The 20596-nt window shown below is 38.9% G+C and overlaps 1 protein-coding gene across 1 annotated transcript; it reads right to left on the minus strand.

Moving 5' to 3' along the window:
- Nucleotides 1-5847: 5847 nt before the first annotated feature.
- On the minus strand, nucleotides 5848-8231 carry LOC111914156 (UDP-glycosyltransferase 85C2). The gene is made up of 2 exons (XM_023909904.3): nucleotides 7281-8231; nucleotides 5848-6969 (listed from the first exon to the last, which is right to left on the minus strand). The coding sequence occupies exons 1-2, from the start codon at nucleotides 7777-7779 to the stop codon at nucleotides 6023-6025; spliced, it is 1446 nt and encodes a 481-aa protein (XP_023765672.1). The 5' UTR covers nucleotides 7780-8231; the 3' UTR covers nucleotides 5848-6022.
- Between the last annotated feature and the right edge of the window lie 12365 nt (nucleotides 8232-20596).

Genomic DNA, 20596 nt, shown 5'->3' on the forward strand with positions numbered 1-20596 from the left:
GCCTAGCCCTCTTGTTTCATATGTGTAGCCGATTTTGGTGGAGAATGGGACTCTTATATTGTGCTGATACATCTAGGGTTACACCATGTAAACCCTAATGTGTCATGACTCTTCATTTCCATGACCTATGGGTTTGTAACTCCCATGGAGCATTCATGGAGCATCCTATGGGTGGTACCCAACTTGATAATCCATGGAGCCTCTTAGTCCACTATACAAGATATGGATGATTTACATAATCAACCCATATATTTAATTAGTTATCTTTTGATCTCTTAATTAATTCTAAATTAATTCTTGATCAAACTAATCAAATAATATTATTAATATATTAGAACTTATAATATATTAATAATCTCCAAGTGTTATTTCTCTCATTTAGTCTATCCAATTGCATGGTGCCATGTAACCCAAATGGACCATGCCGGGTTGGGTCAAGTACTTACCAGAAATAGTTATGGACTTAGACACCTTATCCAACAATTACCTCTATGGGGTTCGTTGTACCATCTACATGGACCATAAGAGTTTGAGGTACCTCATGGATCAGCCGAATCTGAACACGAAGCAGCGTCGGTGGTTGGACGTGGTGAAGGATTATGACTGTGAGATCCTTTACCACCCGGGGAAGGCCAATGTGGTGGCCGATGCACTTAGACGCAAGGCAGCGCCGATTAGAGGCGTGTGCATGAGGATGACAGTGGTGACTCCGTTGTTAGAGCAGATTCGGGAGGCTCAGCAGGAGGTTATAAAGAAGGAACATCGAAAGAGTGAGCGTATAGTGGGTTACGTTTCCTCCTTCGATTATGATAGCCAAGGGTTATTGACACTACACCGCAGGGTGTGGGTACCATATCACGGGGGTGTGTGCCAGGTTCTAATGGTGGAGGTGCACAAATCCCGATTCTCCATTCATCCCGGGGCAACGAAGATGTATAGGGATCTTTGTCTGGACTATTGTGGCCCTGCATGAAGCGGGATGTGGCATGGTACGCGGAGCGGTGCTTGACCTGCAGGAAGGTCAAGGCCGAGCATCAGAGACCACACAACAAGATGCAGCCATTGGATATTCCGCTGTGGAAATGGGATGATATTACGATGGATTTTATCACCAAGCTTCCCAGGACCGCGCGGGGAGTGGATTCGATCTAGGTCATCGATCGATCGACTGACCAAGAGCGCCCACTTTATCCCGATTCAGGAGAGCATCTCGGCCTAGAAATTGGCCGATATCTATATCAGGGAGGTGGTGGCGCGGCACGGGGTGCCAGTTTCGATGATATCGGATAGGGATGTGCAGTTCACTTCTAGGTTCTGGAAGAAATTCCACGACGAGTTGGGTACTCGTCTGCATTTCAGCACCGCCTTTCACCTGTAGACGGATGGCCAGAGCGAGCGGACCATCCAGAATCTGGAGGACATGCCGCGGGTATGTGTTTTAGACTTCGGAGGTAGCTGGGATACTTACCTTCCGTTGGCGGAGTTCTCGTATAATAATAGCTATCATGCAAGTATCGACCGTCCTCCCTTCGAGATTTTGTATGGGAGGAGGTGCAGGACCCCGATATGTTGGGGCAAGGTTGGCCAGAGGGTCATGGGGAGGACCGAAGTAGTGCTCAAGATGACAGAGAAGATTCAGCAGGTCCGGAGCAAGCTTCAAACTACTCAGAGTCGGTAGAAAAGTTATGCCGATAAGCGCCATTCAGACCTGGAGTTCCAGGTCGGAGATATGGTTCTCCCGAAAGTGTCGCCTTGGAAAGGTGTCATCCGATTCAGGAAGCGGGGCAAGTTGGGCCCAAGGTACATTGGACCATTCAGGGTTGCAGCTCGGGTGGGCAAGGTAGCATACAGGCTGGATCTGCCAGCCGAACTCAGTCAGATCCACAACACCTTCCACGTCTCCCAGCTGCGGAAGTACCTGGTGGACGACTCAGCGGTGGTACCCCTAGAGGATATTCAGGTTGATGACAACTTGAATTACATTGAGAGGCCAGTGGCAATCCTCGATCGGAAGTCTAAGGATTTGAGAAACAAGAGGGTGGGACTCGTGAAGGTGCAATGGCAGCACCGGAAGGGGTCGGAGTGGACTTGGGAGCCGATGGAAGAGATGATGGAGCACTACCCCGAGCTGTTTCAGGAGCGAGCAGCAGACTTCGAGGATGAAGTCTAAAATAAGTGGGGGAGATTTGTAGCACCTAGTTCTTGGTACGTATTCTTTGTAATTAACTCTTTAATATTTGCATTTTTGGCCTTGGACTCGGCGAGTTGAAGGACCAACTCGCCGAGTAAAAGCGGGATAAGACGCGGGACTTAAGTGATGGACTCGGCGAGTCGGGTCCCGGACTCGGCAAGTAGGTACTGTTCGGACAAAAACCCTAATCCGAGGGTTTGCACCCTATTTAAGCAATGTTATGACGGCCATATTGTCCCTTATGCTCCCTAAAACACTTCTCATTGAAACCCTAGCCGTTTGTGCTTTGTTGAGGCCATTTTTGGTGTTCTTGTGTGGTTGTTAAGCTTGGAAGGAAGGAAGGAGCTTGGAACTTGAGTTGGGACCAGTAGATCCAAGGATTTTACTTCATTTTCAGTAGCTTCAAGGTATAATGCCCCTGTCTTGACTCATCCATGTGTTTATTCATCTTTAACTTGGGATCTCTTTGGATTTCTAAGTCATATTTCGGATTTGGAAGTGTTGAGTGGGTTTTGACTTCAGATCTGGACCTTAAGAAGGGTCTCATGGCATAAAGGTGCCAACTTTAGGGCCATGAGAGCCCCATGCACATTGTAGGACACTTTATATGGGTTTTTGAGCTAAAAAACCCATGCATATGCATCAAGTTTGGAACTTTACGTACAAAGTGAACATTAGGAGGTCAGATCTATGGCTTTGGTGTGTTAGATCTCATTTAAATCGACTGTATGGAATTGGTCAAGATTGGACTCGACGAGTGCATGAGTAGACTCGACGAGTCCAAGGCAATCTTCTTGTGGATGAAGATGAACTCGACGAGTTGTTCATACAACTCAACGAGTCAAGGACAGGACCTGTTTATCAGTTGAAGATGAACTCGATGAGTTGTTCATACAACTCAGCGATTCGGATGAAGATTCAGTCGATGTCCATTTAGAAGGAAAACTCGTCGAGTCATCGCCTAACTCGACGAGTAGAGACGATTGTAAGATCAAATGGAAGGATAGGGACTCGGCGAGTTGGCAAGCCAACTCGGCGAGTCAGGTCAACTGGTAGTTGACTTTGACTTTGACTTGGTCGGGGGTAAAGTAGTCATTTTACCCTAAGGAAAGTTAGCAGTGTTTGATGGACTGTTTTGTGGGAATTATAGCCGGAGGATTTCCGGAGCAGCAGCAGCAGATAGACAGTTCCCGCACAGATCAGCAGCTACTTCGAGGTGAGTTACCTTCCAGTAGCGGTGGGTCTACGACCACAATGCCGACCCATCAGTAGGAGTTGTATGATTAGATGATTGTCTATGTGATATTCATCTGGGTTTGCTAATACCTAATATGTTTATGTGCTAGTATGATATAATGCTATGTGCTAGTGACAGTAGGGGAGATAGTCCCCAGAGTACCGGTCGATAGGGCCAAAGGGGTAGTTATGCCCAACCATGCTAGATAGGGTATGTGATATGTGTTATGTGGTAGTAGTAGGGGGTTAAATAGTCCCCAGTATCCGGTCGAGAGGACCGAAGGGGAGACCAGAACCTAGATATGCTAGCCAGCATCCAGTCGAGAGGACCGAAGGGGAGGCCAGCACCCAAATATGCTAGCCAGTATCCGGTTGAGAGGACCGAAGGGGTAGGTCGGGCACCCATATATGTCTGACAATATATATATGTTATGTGGTTGTATGGTATGTGGTACGATGGGGGAACTCACTAAGCTTCATGCTTACAGTTTTTAGTTTTGGTTTCAGGTACCTCTTCATCGAAGGGGAAGGAGCTGACGTGGTTGCGGCTGCACAGCATACACACACACTGTTTTTCGCTTTACGAGCTTATTCTGGGATTTGTACTCTGATATTGGGTTGTTTTCATATTTTGGTTTTCAGACACGATGTATGTTATGAAATGGCTTGATTAGACAATGTTTTATTTACAAATGTTTTCCAAAGTATTGATTTTAAAAACGAAATTTTTGGGCGTGAAATTTGGGTCGTTACAAAATTTAACTTAAATGGTAAACATTTTAAAAACCATATCATTTTGGTAAATATCTTTTTAAAATACAATATTTTGGTAAAAAAAATCTAGATTTGACAGGGAAAAAAACACATCATTATTTTATAGACTTTTATTGTTTAAGTTATTAAATATAAAACTTAAAATTTACTAGAGACTAAAAGTACTAGAGATGGAGACCAATAACATGAAATAAAACAACATTTTCAATAAAGTTTGCTCAATGTAGTGAAGGAATTTAAAATACAAAAAAAAAATTATCTACATCAATAGAATTGTGCTTGTCTCCTATATATGAAGCTATTTGATAATTATGCTACCAAAACTGACTCCCAACATGTTGTGACCAATTTTGTAAGGCCCTGTTCTGAATCGCTTTCTTAATTCGGGACTGTGGCCTGAGGATGGATTATCATAAGGCTTGGGGCCTTTGGAAGAGAGAGATCTAAACCCATTTACGTATAGATAATGTAAATGAGGTGATCCAGGAGCCGGGTTGTATCTTGAAGCCAAAGGGGTATATCGGTTAAGTGGCAGTTCGAGCCCTTTATGGGTTTTGGGTTTTATTCGGAAGGCTGTAAGGCTTGGGCGCGTCATTAAGGGCGTAGGGCTTTTCACCACCTTTTCGTGGATATAAAGTTCGTTAGAAACAAACTTAGAACGAAGAAGTTATAGTACTTTGAAGTTGTTGGCAAAATCGGTCCTTGAATGGAAAAGCTTGCATTTCAGCACATGCATGCAAGGTGGCAACTAGGTGAGTATGCCCAACGTAAGTTGGGGTACGCCCGATGTAGGGTTGGATAAGTGAAATGCGGAAGGTTGAGCAGTACGCCCAACGTACGTTTAGAGATCCTAAACCCTAATTTTGGGGGCTAAACACTATATAAAGAACAAAATGCCCTAGATATCAGCCTCCCTCTCATCCTTAGACAGCCACCACGAAACCCTAATCCTCCCTTGAGTGTTCTTGGAGCTTTGGAGGCCATTAGAGAGCATTTTGGTGTTGTGAAACCATTTTCCAAGCAAGCAAAGAGCAAAGCAAGGTGGTGGTTCAAAGACGAAGCTGTAGATTCGAGATTGTTGCTTCATTTCAGATCATCTTGAGATATAAAGTCTGGAACTTTCCTCAAGTATGCTTAGATCTAGTGTAGTTTGGTTTTGGAGTCATTTTGGTCCCAAGTATGGATCTTTACGGTTCAAATCCGACTCCTAGGCTTAGAGTTGCCACTCTCAGTGTTAAACGAGTCCCTAAGGCGGAAAGTTGCCATCTTGAATGTCTTAATGGGTTCATGCATGAGTTAAGACCATTTTCATGGATGTAGATTATCATTTTTGGAGTTTGAGCTTATGTGGGACATGCAAAGTCACCAAGTCCGTGACTTTATGGATTTAGACGTTAAGAAGAACTTAGATTTGTGATTTAGACCATTGACTGGAAGCATTGAGTGCTTAATAGCAAAAAGAGCTTAACAAGGGAGTACACTGGGCGTACAAGCTCGTACGCGCAACATACATGTCACAAGCCTAGTACGCTCTGCATACATTATATTTTTGTTTTAAACCCAAAATAAGCTACCTAAATGGGTTAGTTTTCAAGTAACAAATTACCATTTTCCAAAACAAATTAGAATTCATTGCTAGGGTTTATCTTCCCGTTACATTGACATCAAAGTTGAGTGTTCAAACATAAATGTTTTCGAAGAGAAATAATTATCAAAAGAAACTATTAACATCCGTCGCTTGGCGTGGGTAAACGGATAGTATATATATATATATATATATATATATATATATATATATATATATATATATACACATTTCTTTTAGTTTCTTGACAACATAATGATTTCCTCGACAAGGTTGTTCACGTTCAAGGTCGATGAACCATTGGGAGCGGTTGCCAGAAGAGCCTTTTCCTTCCACTCCAATGCTTTCTTCCTCATCATGTGACCTCCGTCTCCCATCAACTCCTTTACAAGCTTACTAACTTCCTCCCTTTTCACCTCCTTCTCCATCTCCATCCCAACTTCCCATTCCTTGCATATATACCTACAATTAGTCAGTTGGTCCCACAAATAAGGCCAACATATCATTGGTACACCAGCGGACAAGCTCTCGATGGTGGAACCCCAACCACCGTGTGTCAAGAACCCTCCAATGGAAGGGTGCTCCAGCACCTTTTCTTGTGGACACCAGCTTCCTATAAAACCTCTCTTTTTAATAACCTCCTCAAACTCAGGAGGCAAAACTGCGGATTCTCCAACAACCACATCCGATCTAATTATCCAAAGGAAATAGTGGTTGCTATTAGCAAGTCCCCAACCAAATTCTATAAGATCTTGTAAAGACATTACTGTTGAACTCCCATAGTTCACATAAATCACAGAGTTTAATTCCTTGGATTCGAGCCATTGCAAACACTCTGTTTCTTCTTTCCATAAGCTGTATCCATTAAAATTCGACATTTGAGCTTGTCTTTCCTTTGCCGGAATCTGATTAAGAAGTAACTGCACTGGACCAACCGTGTAAACATGAGGAATCATGGACGAAAGAGCATCCACAAGACTAGTCTCCAATGTGTCAAACGTGTGAATAATATTGTATGAGACTTTGTGGGCATTTTGTGTAGCTTCCATAGAAAACGTAAACAGTTTGTCTGTAGGGTCTGTTGTCCGGATATTGGTCGGTAAATGCTTAAGCTGGATTCTTTTCATTCCCGGGATCCAATCAACAATGGTTTCTAAAAATCCATTTGTCAGGTAACTTTCATCTGTTTGCATGAATGACAGCTGTTATTACATGTTTTACATATACATGAGAAGGGCCATATATATATATATATATATATATATATATATATATATATATATATATATATATATATATATATATATATATATATATATATATATATATATATATATATATATATATATATATATATATATATATATATATATATATATATATATATATATATATATATATATATATATATATATATATATATATATATATATATATATATATATATATATATATATATATATATATATCTCAAACACACATAGAAAAACAAACCTTTAAGTGGTGTAAGTCCTTTCTCCATGAGAGATTTGGTCTGGTAAAAACCCATGAAGCCACAAGCTGCAAGCGTCCAGTAGAGCATGACCGGGATTCCCAACTTTTTTGCAGCATCAATGGTGAAAACCGACATGAAGCCATCAGAGATGATAAGAGTTGGAGGAGATGAGAGTTTGGTTGCAAGATCAAGAAAAGGAGTCAGGAAGTGGGTTTCAACACAATGAAGGAGATGTTCTAGACCATCGTCATCTTCAGAACTACGAGGAATGCTGTCAGGAATGGATGCAAATTGGAAACCATTTGATCCATCGAGACTGTGGACACCACCAGACTTGAGCAAACGCTTGTGGATGAACTCTGTGTTAATGAATGTTATTTGGAGTCCCTTGTGGTGAAGAAGCTGCGCTAGTTTGAGCATCGCCTTAACGTGGCTTTGTGCTGGAAGTGGGATAAAGATGACATGAGGCTTCTTCTCAGTTTTGGCCATTGTCTCCATTCTACTGTGTCTGTTTTCGAAGGGGTTGTGGTGTGTATTTATGGGCTTGTTAGTAGCTAAAAATAGATCTACAATCAAATAACTAATACGATTGATATTTTGATTGATGCTGACTGTCTCTCGTCTTTATATATTTAGGATGTAATGTTTGAGTTGTAGTTGCCAATTTGCCATGCCGGCTTTCTATTATAAATTGGACGAAGAAGAAACTAACATTTGATCTATGATCGCAAAAGCCAAAAGGTCGTTTTTGATGATGAAACATAAAATCTCGAAGATAGTTAAGTTTCAATTACTGGTGGGGTCCAAGTTGGCCAGATATATATTCCAACTTCGATAAATCTCCAAGAATGATATAAAAAACTGAATTATTGTGTTTTACCCTAGAATTTTTTTATGTCACTGTTGATACTACAAAAAAATGAAATGAAACGTGGTTAAAATGAAAAGGGCAATATACAAGAAAACTACATTTTAGTTGTTATTGTCGTGGTAAACTATAAATTGGAAATATTTTCTAAACCACACAAGTTTGACTGTTTCACTATATTTCTATGCGACTATTTGACTAATGAAAAAAAAATTATTAAATTTGAATGGGTTTATTAAAATAAATTGAGTCACAGAAGTATGGCGAGTCTATAGAAAAACCATATGGTTCCCTACCTAAGTTCTACCATGTCGGTTCAAAAGAAAACTAAGTTAATCGGATTTGTTCAATTAAAAACTTTTTTACTAAAATCAATTTAAACTTTGAGTAAAATTAGTCTAGGCCTCAACAAACCTAATGATGTTTAATTATGAAAGATGCAACATCTACTTATAATAGAATAGAAGACTCTCGACGATTTTCTTTTAGGAGTGAATGTGAGACTTCTGCCTTTCACCAAATATGCTATAATTTATATCGTCTATGTACCATTTTTTCCTTCCTTTATTTTGCCAAATACTATAAGATAGGTCCTTCAATTTTTTAAAAATGGGTTCTAAACCTTTTGGTATGTAATTTCTAATAAACTTTATAAATTTAGTACATCCATAATGTATTGAACTTCATAAAGTTCAATAGATTGTTACATCGTATTTTTACAATCCATACAACTTTATTATTATTTTTTTTCCTACAATGCATTGAACTCTGTAAACTTCAATAGAATATTATAAAAAGTAATTTATAGTATATATTTAAGAACTAAAAACTTTTTTTTTCCATTAAAGAGTTCAATGGTCATTGAACTCTAAATGCATCGAATGCCAAGATGACATCTCATAATGGTAGAGTTTCATCTATTGAATGATACCTAGATTAGTCACCTCATTCAACTCTCTCATTAAACTCATCATTGTGGATGCTCTTAGGTGGATCAAAGGAGTCACCTTCGGCAAATATAGACTTGCCATTACACAGTTGTGTAAATTGACCAAAATATTAATTGTTTATATGTAGTTTGTTTTGATTTACAATATTTCCTATCTTAACCACTTTGACCTCCACCAAACTTTTTTGAACTTTATCTCTTTTGATTATTGTGAATTGAGATTGCTCAACCTTTTTTTGGTTTTTAGCAACCTTCAATGATACGTTGGAATCTATCTATATCTTATATAACTTAAGGAAACTTTTGTTGATTTTTCGAAAGCATTTTATTTCAAGGCCACATGGCATGTCTAATTTAGTGTTATTTAAAAGAAAAAATAGTCTTTGGTACACTGTCGTTTTCCAACGAGTCGTTCTTTTGGGAGAGGCTCTTTGCTAGGTTGGATTTATGGGTTCTTCTGGCTTATTAATCTAGGATGTTAGATGTATTGTAACCAAGTGGGTTGTTCAGTTCTTGCTTATTAATCTAACATGTTAGATGTTGTTTGTTATATGTATAAATGACGTATAAGATGAATTAATTGTAGATATAATAGTTGTGATAGTTATAACTGTTGTAACTATTGTATTGTTTGAGATGGCTTCAAAATATCATTTGATTATAGTGACTTGAATACTAACATTGATAAATTGAAGTTCAAGGGATGTGTTATTCATTTATGGAAGCAACATGTTTATTGAAGCCTTTTAAATTGAACAATATTGATATTGTTGTAATGGATGAGAGGACATCGATTTGTCGTGGATAAGTTTTCTCCCTTTTGTTTATATTGGTAAAGTTTTTTATTATCTGTTTGTCTGTATGATAATTTCAAGAAAATTGTATCTCAGCTACCATCAAGAAGGCTTTGATTTGACAGTTTAGAGGATTGTTGAATAAAGGAACTATGTATGCTTTTTCGAATTTCTTTCTCGATGGTAAGCTTTCCTGTTTGAAAAAGGTAGATCATATATTTAAATTAATTTTTCAGAAAATTGTATGTTAAGGCCATAACATATAGATCCCTCTAGTATAAGCTCTTATTGTTTTTCCAAGTTTGGACACATTATTTTAGATCATGCTAGGGTGAGTATGCAATTAGTAAGTAGGCTTTACTATCGAAAATAAACTTCCTTTTATACTTGTGTTGTCTGTCCCGATATTTTTGAATTATACGTTGTTTCGTTTTGTAGACATGATTGGTGTAGTGACAAGATATATTGAATTGATGTTGAGCATGAAGGTTGATCGGTCTACTAAGAGGGTGTCTTTTGAATTATAAGATCTTCAACGTATAATTAGTTAGACTATTTTATGTACTTTTGTTGGGATAAAATTAGCAGGTGTATGAATACTAATTGATATTTGTTGTCCAGTATGGATCGTATTCATTGTATTCATATTTCTTTAAATGAATATGTAATGGTCATCAATCATGTTGGTAGGATTCGACGATGGCAATGTATGTACTCTTTATGTAATATCCATCGGTTTGGATTAAATAATGAAATATAAATATCTTTATTGTTTTATAAGTTAGCCATGGTATATATGTTCATGGTTGTTACAGCTAGTGTTGTGGTTAGTAACTACTTTTTGGGGAAATGTTAATTGTTAATTAAAGAGTCGACGATGTTGTGGACTTAAGAAATGATATAGAACATGTTCAAATATAAGGAAAAGGTACATTTTAAAAAGCTACACTCTTAGTTTCCCAATGGTATTTTCATTTCATCGGAGATTCAAGCAATGGTTTTTGAATCGATGAATTTCGTGGATATAGAAGTTCTAAAGGTTGATCTTACCATGGATGAATTTGCCCCTGGTTGCCAAAGGATATTGACCATTTCTCTTAGGGGCTTCAAGGTATGTATTAACTGAGAGTCTACCAGAGGAGATTGATTTTAGATTTGTTGGTAGTGTTAGGCTGTTGTTTGGTGTGCAATCTTTCAAGTGAGGTAAGCTTCTAATTTTTTTTCTTTCCTCCTCCTTTGGTGCGTTTTTCATCCCAAAACCACTACCATCGTCGGCTGCCATGGTCACCATCATCAACCACCATTCGTAAATGTGCAAGGGTGGCACAAGGTTTGTGTTCCATCTTATGTCCTTGTGTCTTTTGATTGAGGAGTGGATGCCTAAAACCCTAGTTTGGTGTTTTCTCTTTTAGGCAATGTACTTTCGATTTGTGATTTTTGGATCATCAAATGGCTATTAAGTATACCCTACATCTTTTGGTTTTAAAGCATATATTCTTCCATCATTGATGATAATTCCCTTAAGGACTTAATGGGTTGAAAAGCTAGCTTAGCACAAGACACAAAGTTATGATTTGTTGTGAGTTTCCCTACTCTGTCTAGAATTTTGAAAGATCGTAACTAATTCTACAGAAGTCATTTTTGCTAGAAACCGATGCCCAAAGTTCAGAAATTGAGTCTACTTTATTTCATTAGTTTTGGCTATAAGTTGGAAACTACTCTAACAAGGGTGAAAGGTAATATTTTCACTGACGGGTTCAATTTGAGTTGCTATAACATGTTGTTTCATAAAATTCATAACAAATAGTATAAAAATCGTATGGATTTGTTTAAGTAGTACTTGGTAAGATAAGATACAAAAATAATGGAATATAAATTTTGATTTTAGTTTTGACATGATTTAGTGGGGTTAAGTAGTCTTGACCAGACTGTTGTTTTTCGTTAGTTTTTGGGAAAATAACCTAAAGGACTTATATTTGTGTTAAGATGTAAAGGGTTAATATTAATACACTTTTAGTGATATTATATGGAGGTTGTGAGGTATATTGATCTCATTTGTTTCTTGTAGGTTTGCTTGAGGTTTACGCTGCGGTTGAGGTGAGTTTATCACTACAATATATAGATATTGTACATTGTTTACGTTAGCCCATGTGCGCTTATAGGATATATGTGGGTTGTACTAGGTTGTGTTATTTGTTGGATTAAGGTTTCTGTGCTCATAACTAAATTGATATATACTTGAATTAAAAGTAAAGTCCTTTGGGTTGCCCTCATAACTCGTAACAAAATAAAATGACATTTGGAGAGAGAGAGAGAGGGGGGGGGATCATTTGTTCGTTTATTATGTGAATAATGAATTAATTAGAAATGATTTATTAATATAATATTTGGTTAATATATTAATTGGAAATGGTAGTAATTAATTAAGAATTAATCATAATTAATTTAGATTTAATTATGGGTTAATTAATTATAATTAATTAAAGGTGTAATGACTTAAGTTGTAATTATTCAAGAGTTAAACAAGGAAGGGTTTCAGAACCTTCCTTGATAGGGAGGGTTTTGAGGAGACCCAATTAGGGTTTCTGGAAGCCTTATAAAGATAAGGATATTGGATAACCACTTGAATTTGAAATATTATTATTTTATTAAGGATTAAGGTTTCCGGGGTTTTCCTATCAACTACAAATAGGACCCCTTGGGTACCTATTTTTCATCCACTCAATACACCAAAAGGATAGCCAAAACTTCTCTCCTCTCCTCCTTTATCCTCTTGTCTTCTAGTTGCTGGAGTTTAGGTACAAGCCATTAAAGGCACTAAGCTTTTGCTGCTAGTTTTCTAAAGAGGCAAAGTAAAGGAATCAAGATTTATTTTCTATAATAAATCTAAGGTACATAAACCCTAATCCTTGTAGTTACGATTTTATTAGGGTTTCTCTAGGGTTCTTCATATTCATAGTATGTTGCCATTATTTTTGGAGACGTAGATCCTTTATAGATTGCATGTCTCCTTAAGTATTTAGTGTATTTTCCACAATCACATGTTTTGTTATAACCTATAAAACCCATCAATGTTATAAGAGCCTTGGTCTCACAATTAATTGTGCATGAGGTGAATTGATCAAGCTAGGGTTTATCGAAAATAATTCCTTGCCCCTTGAGATTTTGACTTTTCTAGGGTTTCTTGAAAGCCTAGCCTCCTTGCCTTATTTTTGAAAATTACCTAGGGTTTCCTAGGGTTCTACTTTCCTTGACTTGTTATTTTAAATGCCTTAAAATATAAACAACTGAAACTTTGTAACTCTAACCCTAATTTCGAAAATTAGAAGGATACGGATTAAATTTGAATTATTTAATTAAAGGTATAATTAAAAATAGTTATTTAATTCCTAAGTGATTTAATTAACTTAATATTTTTTTAATTAAAAGATAAACATTAGATGAAGACTAGTTTAAATTGATAAATTAATTATATTATTATTCTAGATAATTGATATTAAACCTTGCGTTTTAAGATGTTTTAAAATACACCTATATATATATATATATATATATATATATATATATATATATATATATATATATTAAAAGATTAATTACTATATGCATAATAAAAGTCAGTTGAATCAATAGTATGCCTCATTCACAAAGCATGTTATAGGGAGGGGTATAAGTTAATGACCTATAAAATTTTAACATGCAAAAAATCAAGGTAAAATTTTCAATTTTAAAACCAACCGGAAAACCATGTTTACAAAACATAATTCCCAATTGTCAAAATCACAAATCAGAGTTTTTCCCAAGAACAAATCTCATAAAATCCGAAGGGTGTGCATGATCACACCATCTTCTTGCCCTGATCATCTGATGTATCTGAAACCATGAAACCAAATTGTAAACCAAAGCTTAGTGAGTTCCCCTAAAGTACCACACACAACCAAACAAATATACATATTGCATGTTGGGTCCACAACCTCCCGATTAGATTACCCAGGACCACAACCTCTCGGTTAGATTGCTATACATATTGCATGTTGGGTCCACAACTCCTGGTTGGATTACCTTGGCTCGTAACCTCCCGATTGGATTAACCTAGCCCATAAACTCCATGTTGGAATGCCACTTTGTCCTACAATCTCCCGATTGGATTGCCCCGGGTTTGTTCACTTTTAGCATAAAGCAGTACAACCTCAACCCAGCCACACTATGTCGACATATGTAACAGATAAACATATAACTGAAAGTACGGGTAATCACATAGATCTACCAATATAACATATAATAAACATAGCATCATCCTATATTCCAGGATACATAAGCTAATAAGTCAGCATTAGTGCATTCGACTCACGAGTACAGTGAGTAGAAATTCACCTGAAATGAAGAACCCCAAAAAATGTGACGCGTTTACCTTCTACATTGATTGCTCCCATGAGCTCGCTATCACGAAATCTTGGAAGAAACTTAATCAATAGCCCAAATCCTTTTAAGTTTGACCCAAAGTCAAACTGGTCTAAAAGTTAACGGTTAATGGTCAACGAAAGTCAATAGTCAAACTACCCCTCACGACGTGACCATCTATGGTTCACAGCGTGAGTCACTAAGGGACAAAATATTTAAGGCTCATGATCCTCACGACATGACAGGCAAAGCCTGACATTGTGAGATCAGTATGAATGACTTTTTGATCCATAAACTTCTTAATCCATTGAGCCACGAATCTATCCTTTCTAGAAGGATTCATCACACCCCAAGGATCATAAAAATCAACGCTTTAAGGTCTTGCATGTACAATACAGGACTTGAGGTCAAACTAGGGAATTCATGAAGAAAAGGCGAATCAAATCTCAAGTACAAACTCAAGCATCATCTAAGCTTCAGTCCATTACATATAATCACCAAAGGATTCTAAGGACCCATAAAGTTGCTAACTTTATGGAGTCCCAACACTCTACCTCTCTTAGCCATGGATAAATGTGCATAAAACCTTAGGTCTAACAATAAGGAATCAAAAAACTTGAATCTTGGTAACTCATAATGGTTCAAAGATGTTGCTAGAGGTTGCAAATAGAACTTCCAAGTTGAATATATGCTCCAGTGGTGTTCTCTTCTTCTTCAAGCCATTAAAAACTCCACCAAAAGCTCAAGAATCACAAGGAGAGGCTAGAGTTAGGGTTTTTCTATTCTTAGGGATGAATGAGGTTGTTGAGGAACCCTAAAATGAAGTTTATGGGGTTTAAATACGAAGGATGCCCTAAAAGATCATGGGCTTGGGCTGCAACACATCTCACGTTGTGAGCGTAGTCTAAATTAGCTTTCTCATTTAATCTCTTGTCAGGTCATGACCTCTTTATGTTCATGGTGTGAGACCTAATTTTAACCAAAAACCAAGCCTTTGACCCCTTAAAGCCCTAAACCAATCCGTTTTACAATAATTATTTTTGAATGAGTGTACTTTTCACTCACTGCTCCCTTGTGTGGTGGATGGTCATTAGCCGAACTGGTTTGATATGACATAATCTCATTAAAAGTTTAATGATATCAAAGTACTATAATCCTCTTTAATATATAACTCTAAATACTTTAGAAAAAAAATAATGTATGATAATCCATCAAAACACACATCATTCTTTATAAGTCGTTAGTGGAGCGTGTGTGGCTGAACGACACACTAATTTGGGACCATAAAGTTATGATGATGGAACAACTCGAAAATTATCATTATTGATGGAGCATGTGTTATTTATAGACACATCAATTTGAGATGATAAATGATTTCAGGGTTGTCAAGCAGGTTTTCATGGTTGTTCACATCTTGTTTTTGATTCTCGGTATACCAATCACAAATCGAAGAGCATTAGACGAGATTAAACATGCCAATGATATGATTCTATGAGTCTCAAATGATCTAGGAATTTCATATTAGATTGAAAGTAGTGAATCGTTTTACCTACCTTAATAAATTTGCAATTAGATTATGACATCCCTAATCTTAATTGTGAGTTGTATTTTGGATCCTAGCCTTGAATATTAAATTGGGTTAAAATATTAAGGATTTATATCAACTAACTAAAAAAATCTCTCTTATTATAGATGTCTAGAAATGGTGATGCTCCTGCTGCTTAAACCTCCACTCAAAACTCCAACTTCACTCTGTTGTCGATTTTGTCAAAAGATAAGATGAATGGTCCAAACTCCATGGACTGGATGTGAACTCTGAAGATGATTCTTTGCTATGAGAACAAAGAGTATGTACTCAAGAAAACTCTTATTGAAATTGATGAGACAACCATAACTCCTGATGAAATAGCTTTCTATAACAATCATCACGACGACGCTACTTAGGTAGCTTGCATAATGGTTGAAACCATGGAAACAGAGCTAAAAATTTTCTATGAGGATTATTGTCCGTATAAGATGTACTTGGATCTGGTTGGAAAGATTGAAAAGAAATTGAGACTAGAATGTTGTGAAGTAATCAAGTCTCTTATGTCATGCAAGTTAAAGGAAGGAGAATCTATTAGCACTCATGTGAAAAGAATGCAGAGATATGTAGAGCAGTTGGAAAAGCTCAATGTGTCATTTCATAAGGAGTTGACTATTAACATGGTCCTTAACTCCTTACCTCCAAGTTATGATCGGTTCAACTTGACTTATCATTTGAACAACACGGAGATGACATTGACCCAACTCCATAACTTGTTGCAGACCGCTGAATCAAAAATGAATAAACTTCTACGACACGTGCTCCTGACCTAGTCGTTGGTTATAATAGAGGAAAGAATAGGAAGTCCACCTCCCAACCTAATTAGAAGGGTAAGGCCTTTTCTTGAGCGTCTGGTAGTGGGTCGAAGGGGAAGCCCAAATTTTATATTCCAGTTGTAACACTCGTTTTCTAGAATGCATCAATTTAGGAAATTAAGGAGTCGAAATCATGGTTTTTGGGGAAAACCAGGTGTCACGACATGAGCATAAGGAGGTCATGATGTGAAAAGAGAAAGTGAAGAACACGTATCTAGACATTGGGTATGTTTATGTTATTGCATGGCTGCTTTTCAGTATGGTGATGAGCAATCGTTGAGGAGGTTTTGGTTCTAGTTCAGGTTTAGGCTCTGGCTCTAGTGTTGAGCCGTTCGGACTCACCAATGCCCCAACGGCGTTCATGGACCTCATGAACAGAGTGCGTAGGTCGATTCTGGATCGGTCGGTGATTGTCTTTATCGATGATATTCTGGTCTACTATAAGACCAGGGAGAAAGACGAGCAGCATTTGAGGGAGGTATTAGAGACCCTAAGGGTGCGTAAACTTTATGCGAAGTTCTCCAAGTGTGATTTCTGGCTGCGGGAAGTACAGTTTTTTGGGCATGTCATCAATCAGGAGGGTATTTCGATTGATCCAGCCAAGTTCGAGGCTATGATGCGGTGGAAAGTACCAAGGAATGCATCAAAGATTCGTAGTTTCTTGGGCTTAGCGGGCTACTGTTGGAGATTTATCCAGGACTTCTCCAAGATTTTCGTGCCTCTGACCCGCTTGAACAAGAAAATTATGACCTTTCGATGGGGTGCGGATCAACAGATGGCTTTTGAGACCCTGAGACGGAGGTTATGCGAGGCTCCGATTCTAGTACTACCTGAGGACTTAGAGGATTTGGTGGTGTATTGCGATGCGTCGATCTCAGGGTTAGGTGCGGTACTGATGCAGAGGGGGCAGGTGATAGCTTAAGCATCGAGGCAGTTGAAGCCTCATGAGGCGAATTACCCCAGTCATGACCTGAAATTAGGGGCAGTGGTGTTTGCCCTCAAGATTTGGAGGCACTATTTATATGGAGTACGGTTCACTATCTATACTGATCGCAAGAGTCTGAAGTGTTTGATGGATCAGCTGAACCTCAACATGCGTCAAAGGAGGTGGCTGGATGTGTTAAAGGATTATGATTGTGAGATTCCATACCACCCAAGGAAGGCCAACATGGTTGCCGATGCATTGAAACGCTAGACGGCTCGGTCCCCGATTAGGGACATTTGTATGAGGATGACTGTGATTTTGCCTTTATTGGATATGATCAGGGAGGCCCATGTCGATGGAGCGAAGAAAGAGAACTGGAGGGTAGAGAAAATACGGGGTAATGCTAGGTAAAGGCCATGTAGGGTAGCCCATGACATTCTTGCAGTTTTATGTATGCATGGCTTATGTGATATGTGTGTAACTTTAATTAGCTACTAGGATATGTGTATATGTGGTGTGTGGTATGATTTGGGGAACTCACTAAGCATTTCGCTTACAGGTTGTTGATTTGTTTCAGGTACATCTGAGCCCAAGGGCAAGGGCAAGGCGTGATGGCGCGACGTGCACTCTATCTCTTTTTTCACTGTTAGGGTTTGGGGACACTCTGATGATTTGAATAAGTTGTAATGAATTGCTGACTTGAAAACAATTATGTTCGGATTTCGTGGTTTATGCAAATGTGTTTTATTAATTCAAAGTGAAAATTTTCTTTAAAAATTTGGGTTGTTACACTGGATGTGCTGAAGGATTATGATTATGAGATCTTATACCATCCATGGAAGGCCAACGTGGTGGCAGATGCGTTAGGCCGCAAGACGGCGGGGTCCCCAATTAGGAACATTTGTATGAGGATGAAGATGATTTCTCCTTTATTGGATATGATCAAAGAGGCCCAGGTCGAGGGAGTGAAGAAGGAAAATTGGAAGATAGAGCGGATTCGGGGACAGTATCCTTTGTTTGTAAAGGATAGTCGCAACCTTTTGACACAGTTTGACCGAGTGTGGGTACTGGTGACTGGAGGAGTGAGACATAGGATATTAGAGGAGGCACACAAGTCCAAGTTCTCTATACATCTGGGGGCTACAAAAATGTATAGAGACTTGAGACTGAGTTATTGTTGGACCTGCATGAAGCGAGAGATCGCTGGGTTCGTGAAGCGGTGTTTAACCTGCAGGAAGGTCAAGGCCGAGCATCAGCGACCCAATGGCAAGGTTTAACCGCTACCCATTCCCATGTGGAAATGGTAAGAGATCACTATGAACTTCATCATGAAGTTACCTAGAACTGCGAGGGGTGTGGACGCCATATGGGTGATCGTAGACAAACTGACGAAGAGTGCCCACTTCATTCCCATTTCTGAGAGTATATCCGTGGAGAAGTTGGCGGATATTTATGTACGAGAGGTGGTGGCTAGGCACAGGGTGCCAGTGTCAGTAGTCTCTGACAGGGATGTCTGCTTTACATCCAGGTTCTGGAAGAAGTTCCACGAGGAACTGGGTACTCAACTACATCTTAGTACGACGTATCACCCCCAGACTGATGGCCAGAGCGAGAGGACGATCTAGACACCGGAGGACATGCTTCGAGCATGCGTGTTGGATTTTGGAGGTAGTTGGGACACATACCTTCCACTGGCAGAGTTTTTGTACAATAACAGTTATCATGCCATTATTGACCGAGCTCCATTCGAGATGTTATATGGTCAGAGGTGTCGGACCCTGGTTTGTTCGGATAAGGTTGGGCACCAGGTCATGGGAAGCGCTGAAGTAGTGCTCAAGACCACTGGGTTGATTCAACAGGTGCGCGAATGGCTGCGAGTTGCGCAGAGCCGTCAGAAAAGTTATGTCGACCGACGGCGATCAGATCTTGAATTTCAGGTGGGGGATTTGTGTTGCTAAAGTTGTCGCCCTGGAAAGGAATTATCAGGATTCGGAAGAGGGGCAAGTTGGGGCCTCGATTCATAGGCACGTTCAGGATCACGGCCCGGGTAGGCAAGGTGGCATATCGCTTGGATCTGTCAGAGGAGCTTAGCCAGATTCACAACACCTTCCACGTGTCTCAGCTTCGGAAGTGTGTCACTGACGACTCCACAGTCATTTCATTGGATGATATTCAGGTAGATGAGGTCCTGAACTACATCGAGAGGCCAGTGGCCATCTTAGATAAGAAGACGAAGGGTCTTCAGAACAAGGAGGTGAAGTTGGTAAATGTGCAATGGCAGCACCGAAGAGGCTTCGAATGGACTTGGAAGCCAGAGGAGGAGATCCGGGATCATTATCATGATCTATTCACAGCTATGGACTTCGAGGATGAATTCTAGTTCAAGTGGGGGAGAATTGTAACACTCCAAATCATGTATGACCTTGTAGCCCTGAAGTATTTCAAATATTTCATAAGAAGCCCTTAAGTATGTTGGGCGTACTTATGAGTACGCTTAGCGTACTTGGCAAGAAGGATCGCGGAGGGGCAACACGTACGTTGGGCGTACCAGAAGTACGATGGGTGTACGTGCCGGATGTCCAAACCCTAATTTCCAGACTTGGGACCTATATAAATACCCTTAACTCATTTGAGCCTCACCCTAAACAACCTCTTTGACCTTCAAAAGTCTCTGAAAACCCTAATACCATTTGTAAGTGCATTTTGAGCTTTTAGAGTGCATTTGTGGTCCTTATAGTGCTCATTGAAGAAGGAAAAGTTGTCAAGGAAGCTTGGAGTGTCATTTGGCTTCAAGGATCTGCATATAGTCAACCATGAGGAGATTTTGGAGGTATAAAGCTTGGACCTTTCCATCTTAATCACTAGATCTAGCTAGGGTTTTCTATCTTGGTCCCCTTTGTTGATTTTGGACCATCTCTTGTGAGTTGAGCAACTCCAGAGGATGGAAATGTCAGATCTAAGGTCATTTAGTTTGTTTG

The sequence above is a fragment of the Lactuca sativa genome, chromosome 6 (assembly GCF_002870075.4).
Source record: "Lactuca sativa cultivar Salinas chromosome 6, Lsat_Salinas_v11, whole genome shotgun sequence".
Lineage (NCBI taxonomy): Eukaryota > Viridiplantae > Streptophyta > Magnoliopsida > Asterales > Asteraceae > Lactuca > Lactuca sativa.